This window comes from Chionomys nivalis, chromosome 22 (assembly GCF_950005125.1).
Source record: "Chionomys nivalis chromosome 22, mChiNiv1.1, whole genome shotgun sequence".
Classification (NCBI taxonomy): Eukaryota; Metazoa; Chordata; class Mammalia; order Rodentia; family Cricetidae; genus Chionomys; species Chionomys nivalis.
This window is the reverse complement of record NC_080107.1, coordinates 53,908,966-53,921,723: the sequence shown is the minus strand read 5'-3', so window position 1 is coordinate 53,921,723 and position 12,758 is coordinate 53,908,966. Positions and strand designations below refer to the sequence as shown.

The 12,758-nt window shown below is 43.9% G+C and overlaps 1 protein-coding gene across 5 annotated transcripts in view; it reads right to left on the bottom strand.

The window, feature by feature from the left end:
• Positions 1-12,758, bottom strand: part of Dennd1a (DENN domain containing 1A) — a 555,957-nt gene that overhangs the window by 46,291 nt on the left and 496,908 nt on the right. For all 5 annotated transcript variants that reach the window (XM_057754486.1, XM_057754484.1, XM_057754482.1 and 2 more), the window contains 4 exons: positions 12,567-12,607; positions 10,500-10,571; positions 9,166-9,222; positions 1,402-1,533 (listed from right to left, as the gene is read on the bottom strand). In XM_057754486.1, coding sequence (XP_057610469.1) covers positions 1,402-1,533; positions 9,166-9,222; positions 10,500-10,571; positions 12,567-12,607 — 302 coding nt within the window. The remainder of the gene's footprint in view (positions 1-1,401; positions 1,534-9,165; positions 9,223-10,499; positions 10,572-12,566; positions 12,608-12,758) is intronic.

The window sequence follows — 12,758 nt, the reverse complement described above, 5'->3', positions numbered from 1 at the left end:
CCCAATTAATGAGGTATGGGCATACTACCCGAAAAGACTGATTAGAAAAGGATGATTTTCATGCTTCAGCCGGCTGTGTGTTATAACAATGACCCACAGTGACAGGCTTGCTGGTTCTCTTTTCCCTTTTTTATACTGTTACTTATTTTTTCTATGTGTGTTTGCTTACATATGTGGGATGTGTGCATGCAATGGCCCACATGTGAAGGTCAGATGACAAATTGGGAGAGAGACTCGGTTTTCTTCTACCACACAGAAGCTGGGGACTGAACTTAAATTGCCAGGTTTGGCTGCAGGCATCTTTACCTGCTAAGCCATCTCAAGGGTCTGGTTCTCTTTATTTTTAAATAGTTCAATGCCTGGTACACACTAAAAGCACTTGATAAATGTCTCTCAAAACAAGAAATGTTTAAATGCAGGATTCTGGGCCCTTTCTGAGGTGAACTAGCAATCCTACTTACAGTAAATAAAAGTCAAAAGACTAGCTTTATCATACCTCACTAGGGAATGGCTAAAGGATCGGGTGACTTAAGCTTAGCAGTACGACAGTACTGGCTGAGCAAGAGTACTAGGCCAGAAAATCAATCAATCAATCAGATAAACAAACAGCAACAACAAGAAACATTGCAAACTCTTGTTACAACCATACCCTGCTAACAGAGCCATGTTTCAGATACCAAATCAAACCAAAAAGCACCAAATTAAACCACATACAGCACACATAATACGTTTATCTTTGATAAGTAGAGCAGTTGATTGAAGAGAAGTAGGGAAGGGTACATTATCTTTTTAATTGAAACGAGAACCACAGGTAGGAAATGGATGAAAATTTCAATTTCTGTGAAGAGTGTATTACTTAAGAGGAAAGAAATAAAATCAAATGAATAGAGAATTTTTTAAGTGCTTGCACCCTTGTAAGCAGTTGGGTACAGAGTTGGATCTCTAGACCCACAGCAAGGATGTTTACTCCAAGAAGCACAACTCCCAATATTGATTTTCAGGAAGTACATTAATAAAGAACTCCTAATTGATTTTTTTAAGCCTTTGCTTGTTGTCTTTTATTTGAAGGTGCAAAGAAGGGTCTGGGATGCCAAAGTGTTCTAATGAGATGCTTAGCTAACAGGCACCTTAAATGCAGTGCTTCGGAGTGGGGGAGGCAGCAGGTACATTTAATGACTCTATTTAACGGTGGAGCTAGTGATGAGCAATGCCATGCTGTCCCCACCCAGAGTTTTGAAAATTCACCTTCAAAATATGTTTGTGTCAAACACTTGATGGTACATAAAGCATGGTGTTGTTTTGCTGAAGGAGAGCTGCGGTGTGAACCCATGACTGCTCATGCTTCAGCTTTTGACAAAACCAAAAACTCAAACCAGCCCCCTGGAAGTGCAAAGCACATACCTGCCCGAAGTGGACTGTGATAGGCCTCCGGTCTTCTCGAAGTCTGGGGTCCTTGGCCTCTTCCAGTGTGGATGGCAGGGTCTTTGGCAGGGACTCTTCTGCAGAGGAGACACAGCCATTCTCGGTGATGTCCTGCAGGGAGAAGAAAGGTCTGGGGTTGGCACTGGGGTCCTGGCCCTTTGTCCTCTTACCTCATCCCCACAAGCCATGAGGCCTGCTAAGAACTCCCTCCAGGTTTTCTAAGCCTGACCCATGGGATAGGTGGAGGAAATAGACACTAACTTGGCCCTTTGACTTTGCTGCACCAAAGCAGCCAAAATCATCCACATGAAACTATAAACATAATAATTCACAGAGGTAAAAGAAGTATTTCATTCTATATTCTCCCATGGCTATTTTCATTTTCACATGTTCACTTTGTCTATATGCAGATATTTAAAAATTACTTGTAATCACAGCTCATGCATAATTTTATATCCTATTTTTCTCTAATATAAGCATTACCATGGTGCTTCAAAGCCATTATAATAATAATTTCAATGGATGCATAATATTTTCACTGATCAGACATTTAATGATTTAATAACTCATCCCACAACTATTGGGTGTTTGTTTTTTTATTTCTCCTTTCTAAATGCTAGCAATAAAATGTTCTTTCCTTTTGTATTATTGCTTTTGTGGAAATCCCTAGGAATGAAAGCATGAGGTCAAACATATAAACACTTTTTAAGGCTTTTTATTCATACTACTAAACTGCTTTCCAATTTACAGCAACTCCCTGAAATGGGTGTATTATCAGCTTCACAGTACTTGTTAGCCTTATCATTTAAAAATGGATTGCTAATTTAATAGGTGAAAAATTAGACCTCATTGTTGTTTTAATTTGCACTACTTTGATTATTTGCAACTGTGGACTTTTTCTCCGCTTACTGATGGGTGCTACAGACCACATTCCTGCCTCCTTCCTCCTCCTCGTATTTCTGGAAGGACCTAAGGGTCTCCCTGACCTGTAGAGTATCAAAAGGAGGAAGGAAAGCTTTTAAAACCTAAACATTTACATTTCATTTGTGTGTCTGTGGAATGAAGTCAAATGGTAAGGACAAGGGTAGACCACAGCTTTTTGGCTGGGGCTGTCAGGGAGCACTGGTGTGAGCTAGTCAAAACTTGGATGTGCTCCCCTTCAGCAATAAGCATTATGGGTTTTATGGAGGTCAAGAAAGTTACTTAGGACAAGCCAGAAAATAAAGGTACAAATAAATAGCATTCAAATAATTTTTTCACCATCTAAAAATAATTCACAGGCTGAATTAAACAACATCCAATTCTTTCCATTGTAGAAACAATTGTATGCTTTGGTCAACAGAATATTCCTCAAATTCTGCATATAAGAGATTGCTGATCATTGGTCACTCTTTTTTAACTGAATCTAGAAAATCATTAGTCAGAGGGAAAGTGGTTACTTAGGATAATTATGTTTTAAAGAGGAAACAAAGGTAACACTTCTGAGCCTCAGTTTCCTTATCCATAAATGAGGGTATAGGAGCTAGGGATGAAAGGGGATAGGTAATAGAATATAAATGCCTAGAACTTTTTAGCTACCCAATAGACAATTGGAATGAAACAGATAGCTTCTATACATGCGTGTATACGTGTGTGTGTGTGTGTGTGTGTGTGTGTGTGAACAGTCTTATACATCAACTACCAGCCTCCTGCTTCCTTTCCTGAGGAATTAGCTGCTTTTGGGGCAGCCCTCTGCTTGGTCAGGGATACAGGAAGGTGATGATCTTTTGACCTTATAAACAGGGCTTGAGTCATGTGGCTCACAGTGGATTGGCCAGTCTCAGCTAAGCTAAGGCTCAGTGATGAAAGGGGCTGCTGACAGCCAATTAGAAATGGATTGTTTGGAAAGGGGCTGCCCTAAGGTGCCTGGGTCAAATGGAACAAAGCAGGGGAGGGGTTCCTTCCATGTCAGAGAGCAACAAAAGGGCAAAAGGGGCATTTTGGGAGTGTGTGGGTGCATCTAGGGGATTAATACAGGGCGAATGAGGCCAAACCATAACAAATCCATTTTTGGTCCAGGAAAATACCCCATCACACTGTGTGTTCCTGTGTGTGTGTGTGTGTGTGTGTGAGAGAGAGAGAGAGAGAGAGAGACAGAGACAGAGACAGAGACAGAGACACGGGGGGGTGAAAAGAAATGGAGCTACAAGGTCACATGGTAGGAAAATGTATTAACTAGGAAACTATAAAATATCTTTAAAAGAAAACATGATAGTTTGGGGGGAAAGTGTCTTAGTTTAAGCATCAAGTAAAAACTGCTATCTTCTAACTTTATCTGTTTGTTCCATCAATTAGCTTCCCTAATCTTTCAGATTCATTCAACCTCATTCAACAGTTTCTTTGTTTTTACAACAGGGAGGTTCTCAGTTGTTTGGTAGAGGTTTGTGGAAGATGCTTTAAATAAGATGAGCTAGAAGGAGGCTTTGAGAGACCACAGTGCACAGGACATAAAACTCCCTTCCCTGTGCGGGGCACCTAACCCTGGTGCTACTCTTCTAGACCACTGACTTCCATTTTAATGACGTTCATGAAGTAAATAGGATTATCTTTTCTTTATGATGAAGCAATGGGATTTAGACAGGAAAACCTCTTCTAGATCACAGAGACAAAGTGGAGGACCCTAAAATACAGGCTTGTGATGCTGGGCCATCAGAAATGGCTTCCTCTTCCTCCTGGCTAAACTGCTCACAGGCTGCCATGCCCTATGCTATCTACTGTGGGACTGTGCAGACTGGGAGTTCCCTAGGATCTGGGTGTTCTAGGACAGCCCCCCACAAATCTCTATTAAGTTGAGCTAGCATCTGAAAGGTCAATGTGCCTGCAAGCCACATTTTGTTTAGTTAGAACATCCAGAAAGGCCTGAGTTTCTGTACTTTCTCATGGCTTCCCATTGAGTTTTTAGCTTCTTCACTATTTCCTCCATCTGGGGAAGGACAACTGCTTCCTCGAGGATGCTACAGGGAGCAGAGTGGGAGGAGCACGGGTCAAGAGAGCAATAAAAACAGTGAGTATCCTCTTTTTTATTGAATAGCAGACATATTGTGTGAGTAGGAGCCAGGGGAACAAGTCTGCATTGCTTGATTAAAGAAACTATGACCCAAGAACTAACTGACGCCAGCTAAGGGACTGGGATATGGGTACCCTGACACCCTCCTGAGAGGAAGACAAACTGCAAGTTTACATAAAAATGCTGTAAGATGTGAGTGCCCTGTGGCTCACTAATTCTATTTCTAGAAATGTTTTTGAATGAAGAAACTTAGAAGTTAACTCAGGTGTCCAATAACAGAATTAAAGAGTATGTGTGTGCACAATGTGCATGCATATGTGTAGTATGTGTGTATATGCATGCATGTGTTGTGTGACTGCATGTGTATGTATAGTATGTGTATATATGTGTGTGTATACATGCCCAGCCAATAAAATGTATGGGATATTTAAAACAAGAACTCACAGAAGAATCTTTTTAGAAGGAGGGGCATGTTCAGTGTGCACCACAAGAAAATGCAGTTGGAAGGGATGTTATTTCTCTCTCGACTTATTGAATTCCCAATAAGCATGCATTTTGTTGGCAAATGGGAAAAAAAACTTGACCTTCTAAATGTCATTTTTAAAAAGGGAAATAAGGGAATGCAGGGGTGGGGTGGGCCAACTCCTTCCTGAAGGTTCACACAGGAGGAAGACAGAGCTACACATCAGGGGCCTTTCCAGGAGCCTCGAGGCTACAGGCAGGGAGAGCTCCACCAAGCCCATCACTAGGCATAGCACAGGAAGCTGAGGAGAATTCTATTCCTATCACCTTCCCATAGCTCCCTACATCTCTGTGGGGGAAGATAGGCCTAGCACACGGCCCTCCTCTGTGGATGAGCATCAGACAACAGGCAGGGGCCTGGTGAGCACTGCCTCACCAGGGAACAGAGTGGGCCATTAAGGCCTTTGCAGGAGCTGGGGACAGGTTTCCTGAGGCGGAGAAGCAAGGCCAGGCCAGGCATTCACACCTAGAGTTGGGAGTAGGGTCCAGCATTCACCGAAAAGCTAGAACATCCCTCTCTGCTGGGCAGGTAGAGGTCGGCAAGGACAGGGTGGCTTTAATCAAAAAAATGTAGCTATGTCAGAGCCATGTCTGGAAAGATTCCTCTTGTGGCATGTAAGCAGTTTAAAGGGAGGTGGTCTCATGGCAGCCATCTCTCAGTGTGTGCACACATGGCTATTTGGGCAGACTGTGTATTCTAGGTAATAGGCCAAAAAATGGAGATAATGCACTCTCACTCATGGAATTGCTGCCAAGTTCTACTGTTAACATGTTGCCTCTTCTAAGATGGTCCCTAGTTAATGGACGAGGAAAACAGAGAGGGCTGGTAACGCCCTCAGGGCCACACAGTTAATATCCTATACAATCAGACTGAATCTTCTGGTAGGCTTCAGAAGGCCAAATGCCATATCTCCAAAACAGGCCACTGGGGGAAAGCGGGAGGGGTGGCCTATGCAAGAAACATTCTCCTCTTTGAGAATTGTGTTGTACCTGCCTTTTCCTAGCCTACTTCCCATAACAGAAAATGTAAATTAAAATATGAATATTGATATCAAACTAGTAGCCAAACTGGAGTCTCAGTGATCGAGGCTGCAGCATATTTTAATGTGTCTAAAGACAGGGAGCTGACAGTTGTGTGATAAGGTGTGAAAATGTCTGTTCTGCAAGAGTCTACCTGTTCTCCCCACTCCCCACATGCCTGCTCACGCCTTCAGTGTGCTTGCAAGTGTTTGCCTAGAAACTCAAGCCTACTATGGGTTTGTTCCTCTCAGTCACAGTGATACTAAGGAAGCTCAATTTGTTGTTTAGATTTAGAAACTTTCCAAATGGCTATGAAATGGGCCCATTTGGCTAAAGCATTTTAATACTAAAAAAAATTACGGATTTTATTCTTTAGTATTTTCTTTAACATTTTCTTCTGTGTGTGTCTTAGCGGTACCAACAGATGAAGAGGGTGTGGGTGCAGCAACTGGATTTAAAGTGGCATTCTCTGGACAGCCCGGACCAGGGAAGCAATGCAACTTGTTGATGTTCTTCTGCAGGTGAGGACATACCCCCAGGGAAGTGCCACTGGTCCCCTTAGGAAGCCATGGCTTAAATCTCTGTCTTTTCTGCTTCCTATCTCTTAGCAGGTAGGACTTCAAAGGAGACCAGTCTACAGCAGAACTTGGCCACTTTGTTCTGTTTATCCAGAGAAATATGTTCTCCATCTTTCTTTCTTTTCTTTTTTCTTTTTTTTTTCTTTTTTTTTTTTTTTTTTTTGTCCCTGGGGAAGCAGAGCAGATGTGGAATAAAGCCACACTATAGGATCTATGAACAATCACTTGTCACTGGTCACAGTTACCCTGAAAGCTGTTTCAGAGGCTTTGAAAAATCTATAGCACAAATGAACAAGGGATGGGAAAGGGGCCCTGCTCAGCCGCATTAGAGATGATGGACCCTCCACACACCGTGGTGACCTCTCCTCAGCTCAGCCTCACGTTCTCTATTTGCAATTCAAACCCAAGGCAAGAGCAAAGAGGGCAAGCTTGGGTTCTTGATTATATGTGCAAGGTCACCATTGCTATGCTGAGTTTGAGGAGGGCAAGGTGGCAACCCAGCATGTTGGAAAATTAGGTCTTTGCTGGCAACTGCCTCAATTTCATAGCAGAAACCAAACTTGCGATATCTGTGTTAGGTGCATCCGGGGAGCCATAGCGACAGGTTCCATGTAGTGTGGAAGGGGTGGGTGGAAGGGGAAGAAAAAAGTCAAGGAAATAGTTTCCACTCCAGCGAGATAGGTCAGGGGAAGCCATATCCTAAATTAGCTCAAGAAAAAGAGCTAGAGATCACCAGAGACTAGGTGCCTATATATACTGAACAATACTGGGGTTTCAATTACAAAACAGCTCTCCCAAGAACAACTGCAAAATATCAAGTCTGAGGAAATCTGTAAGAGAGAAGGGGAAGTGAAAATTGAAAAGGGTGCACTAATAGATCTGTCAACAGTCCAGTGGTGACAAGCCACATTTCTATAAAATGCCTTTACCATTTGTGTCACCTGAGGTGTGCTGACACCCTCTACAGAACATTATCTCCTGAAGCTATTCTTGAAGAGACTGGCGTGGGCTGGGGAGAGAGAAGGGGAGGGGCAAAAATTGTCTTTAGAGTCTGCAAAGGAAGGAAAAGGTGGAGCGTGGAAGGAACATGATCTAGACTGTGTACATGAGCCTTTGGGTAAATACATGAGAGAAGCTGGGCTCCGCTGGCTGCTGCGGACACATGAGTGGTAGGAAAGACTGTGAAGGGCAGTCCCTGAGTCCCTGGCTTCATGGTCAGCAGAAGCAATGAGACCCATGAGGCCATTTCTCTGGCACCTGAGGGGGAAACCCCGCCTTTCCTATTTCAGGAAATATACTAACCAACCACAGCCTACAATCTAGACACTGGGGAGGGAAAAGCTCCCTCCTGGACACATCTAATTCAGGTCCACATGACTGGGACAGAAGATGAAAGGGTATGACTAGTGACTCAAATAACAACCAGCAAAAGAATCACAGCTGCTAGGATGAACCGACAAACATGGGGCTGTGTGAATTTGTGTTACAGGGTTTAGATCACAGGATGAGAACCTCGGCTGTTAAGAATTCACTGTCAGAGAAGCTAGGAATTTAAATGCTTAGTCAGAGCAAATTATTTTCCAATTAAAAGAAAAGAATCAATTCCTTTGACCCATTTCAAGTTAATGAGGATTTTTCTGATGTTATAAAGTTGAAACTACTTTCAATTAAAATCAAAACAAAATGCCAAGATAATGGTACATTTAGGGATGTGGGTAAAATGACTTCAGACATCTTTCACCAAAGAAAACACTTCTTTGGGAGGGCACTGGGCAGTAGAGGATGGCAGTACTCTGACGGTGGAGGCCACCAGAACTGAGATCTAATCCTATTTCTGCTGGGCTCACACACTGTGGCCTTGGGCAATTACTTCACTCACAGCTTTGTGAATTCGGGGTGACAGCTCCTAGCCTGGCCCATCTTTAACAAAGAGTGGCAATCACAGTATCAGAGGTCATATCGCAACAGTACCCAAAAGGTCCCTGCTCTGGTCACCTTGTTGTACTCCCTGTAGACTCAGGTTGGGGAAATTTTAGACACAGTGACTTTATGCAATTTTTCGGATGGACCACAGAGCCTCTGTTTGCCTGACTGCCTTAAACATAGGCTAGGCTACTCTCATTCGGTACAGTGTGGTGGGAGAACCACAACATTCCTTTCCGGCCACTCTTTGTGCATGTATTTGTGTAGGGACCATGTGTGTGCCAGGACCAGAGGGGTCCTTTCTCTGGACATGTTTTTATGGTTTAGGTTATGCTGAGACCTATGGCAGAGGGTGGTGGTGGGGAGGACACCTGCAAACCCCAGGCCCGGTGGGGCAGGGCAGGGGACAGTGGTAACTCTGAACTTGCTCGCCTTTGTGTGTTTAAGACCACAAAGAGTCCTAATGTTATTTGGAGACAGTTTTTTGTCTGTGAATATTTATAACAGTGTGAAACTCCCGGACAGCTGGTAATGCATTTTGAAGTGTGCTAACAACACTGTATCAAACAGCCCTCTATTGATCACATCCTACTTTTTTGTGGCCACGCATTTCATACACAGTGCTTATACATTTTGAATAAGAACTTCAAGTACCTTTTGCTTCAAGCGGTTTTTCACCTCTTTTATTCCCATTTTTGCATGATCTTTTGCCTGCATGAAAAATTAATTTAAGTTAAGATTCCTTTTCTGTTTCCAGCAGGGTCTATGCTTGATTTCATTCCACCATGAACCACCTTCTCTGATTACTAGAAAAAGGAAGGAAAAATGGGATCATCAAGTTGAAAATGTAATGGCTGTGAAAACAAATACAAAGGGAAAAGGTTAAAAAAAATTCCTTAAAGGCGCTGCAGAGACTCCATTTTTGCATTTTGACAGCAGAGACTTTTTTCTTCTTTTCCTTCCCAGGCCTTTCTTCTGCTCTCCATAATTATTTACCTCGGCAGCGTGGTGCAGGCACCAGTAAAAGAACAGCAGCTTTACCTGCCGCAAGACTCAGAGCACCCGCCAGACCTTACCAGGGCAGGGCCTCAGGAGCAGGCTCTCCAGACTGAAGGGTTGAAACACGACAGCAGCTGCCAGGTTTTTATAGTGCCATTTACTAAATTTCATTTTGGTGGCCACCATGGCCTCCACTTTTTGCCAGTTTTGATTTGTGTATCTTTGCTGGTGGCCACCCATCCACTATAGTAACCAGAGTTTAAGTACAATTAAAAATAAAAATAAAACAAAGCCAACCCATGTGTGTAGCTCAGGGTCAAATGATTAAGGAGGAAAAACCCACAAGAACAGTGCTCGAGGTTTGTGAGAGATGAAGTGCCGGAGCTGCTGGATCCCCCTCACCTGCTGTGGGCCCCAGTCTCACAGTGTACTTCCTATAGAGCAGTGCTAAAAGAGAGGATGAAGAATTCGGGACAGAACTGAGGGGTCTTCTCATCATGCACATAGTCATGGTTATAAAACAGAGGCCCTCCCCAACTGGTCTCCACATTCCCTGTTATGTAACTATACATGTAACCTGACATGGAGAGATTAGAAATGAGGGGTGGTCTCCCACCATGCACATAAAACAGCAATGCCAAGCAATTCTCAGAACACTGAGACTGTTAAGAAATGGCATGGCCACCCTTTGATCACTTCTGCAATCTAGATATTAATATACTAAAGAATCAGGTTGTGTTGGGTGTGGTGGTACACATTTTTAATCCTAGCACTTGGGAGGCAGAGACAGGAAGATCTCTGAGTTTAAGGCCAGCATGATCTACAGAGTGAGTTCCAGGACAGCCAGGGCTACACAGAAAAAACCCTGTCTTGAAAAAAACAAACAAACCAAAACTAACAACAAGAACAAGCACAACAACAACAACAACAACAAAAGAGGTTTCATGAAAGAACCCACCCATGGCTTACAGACTGTGACGAGTACTTACAAACTTGTAGACAGTCTTCATGGCTGGGTTAGCTTTTGTTTTTACAGTATTCAGAATTGCTCCACTTCCTTTCTGTAATAAAAATGTCAATCAGCGATGTGGGCAAGAGAGAGAGTGGGCCAGCACCAACAATGAGTGTTTCTCTTTAATCAAGCCAGGCAACGTTTCCAGAGTGTGTGAGAAGAGAAGCAGGCCCAGGTGGTCACTGGTTGGGGTCAGTTAGGGCTATGGCAGACTGAGTGTGTGTGTGTGTGTGTGTGTGTGTGTAATCATGTGTGGGGACTGGGGAAGAGGCACACGATAACTAGTCAAGGGAAGACAGTGGGCTCAATGTTCTGCTTAGTACCTGCTCCTGTCCAGGCTACCTGAGGTAAGGGTTTCCTTATGGTTATAAGTAGCTCTTTAAATATTTCTAGCTACCATAGCTAGTGTTCAGTCATATTTCATAACTGAACTATCTAGCTAACATCAAGCTATGGAAGAAAACAGGGTCCTGATCAACCAGGACCCGCTGGCATTATGGTTCCTCACTTTCCTTGGGGAGTATGGAAAGAAGATTGGAGAAAGGCTGTCCACTGGTTAGGAGGCAGCTAAGTGCACAGTCCATTTCCAACTGTACCCTGGTAACATGTTGTAAGGCTGTAAGGACCCTGAGCCAAGAGGGTTTAGTTGAAGACCACCAGACTCTGTGTGTAGGTGAGGGACATACCAGGGTTCATGTAACATCTGGATGGTGGGAGCTGCACTGGGAGTTTGGAGACCAGAAGACTGGAGAGGGCTCTGGAACAGAAAACCTTTGACCTGGGCCATACAGGAGGAGAGGGGATGATTAATGTGGAACACAGTAGGAATTGATGTTTTTAGGGGTAGCAAACAAAACATAAAGGAGTGCAGAAATTGGGAGCTATGGGTATGCTCTCAGAGGGCAAGGGGTTCTTGACTTGTGAAAATGAGGTTGGGGGGCCACATGGAGTAGCTATTACAGAGCCTGGAATGCCAGGCCCAGGGGTTTATGCTCTGAAAGACTTTTAATCAAATGTCGATGATAGTAATTGTTATTTCAACTTTTAGCACAATTGTTGGTAACTGCTTGCCTTAAAGATTTTGAGTTTTAATGAAAAACATTACAGTTTGACCTAGAAAGCATTCTTTGTTGTAGAACAACAGGAAAGTTTCACCTACTCATCTATTCCATGCTGCCTTCCAAAATTCCTCAGAACCCCATTTAAAGGGTCCTTTGGAGTACTGAAACTCCCTTTATCAATCAATCAACAGGTCCTTATTGCTTGCCTCTGATGTGCCAAGTGCTGTGTTTGGCCATCTAAGAACAAGGCTGTCTTTCATGGGGGAGCTGCTTACTCTGGCCAACTCCAGCCACTTCCACGGGACCTGCTTGGCAGCAGTTGCGGTTGGCCCCAGAGCAGGAGAGAACACTTATCACATTATGCTGGAGTTGCCTGTTTACGTGTTTGTCTCCCTAACGAGATGGGGAGCTCCCCCAGGGCAGGACCTGCCCCCCTCTGGATTCCCAGAGGCCAGCTGTCCCTGGCACACAGTAGGCCTTGAGTACATACTCAATTAGAAAGTCATGGAAAAGTAAGGTAAAATTTGGATTCCTTAGAGGCCAAAGGAGCCCTGAGCACCTGGCTCCCAATTCGACAAGACAATAGCAATAGCAGTAAGGAGGTGAAGAAAAGTCTCCCAGGGATATGTTCTTCATTTTCCCAGGAGCCCTTGCTGTGAAAGACACTGCAGGGTAGCAAGGAGGACACATCTTTGGCTTCCCTGTGATCAAGACAACTGCCTGGTCATGGAAGGAAATGTTCTAGAACAATACATCACTCCATGGGCCTTGGCAGGTTCTCCTGCCTCTTTGTCTTCCATTAAGGGAGACTGTCTCCTTCTAGTCTCTTCCATAGGATGGTAGCCTGGCATTAAAACAACAGCATCTTCAGTTGAGAGAAAGGCATGTTCTGCATCTTGGGGCAGCTTTGTAGATGGCCAAGGAGCAGAGGGCTACCAGGAGGCCAAGAGGAAACCGGGTGGCTCTGAATGGAGCACACTTACCCGCACTGTAGACAGCCACTGACGGTACAGCTTATCACTGCCTAGGGGAAGAGGAGGGAGAGAGGCTGCCATTCAAAGAATTCTTTAAATTGCCCTTGTACAGACTGGAAAGTTCACAGTCTAGGAAGGTGAGGAGGCTACTCTCTGCAGCATGTGGCAGTGAGTCAGGCCACAGGTTTTCATTCTCAGTAA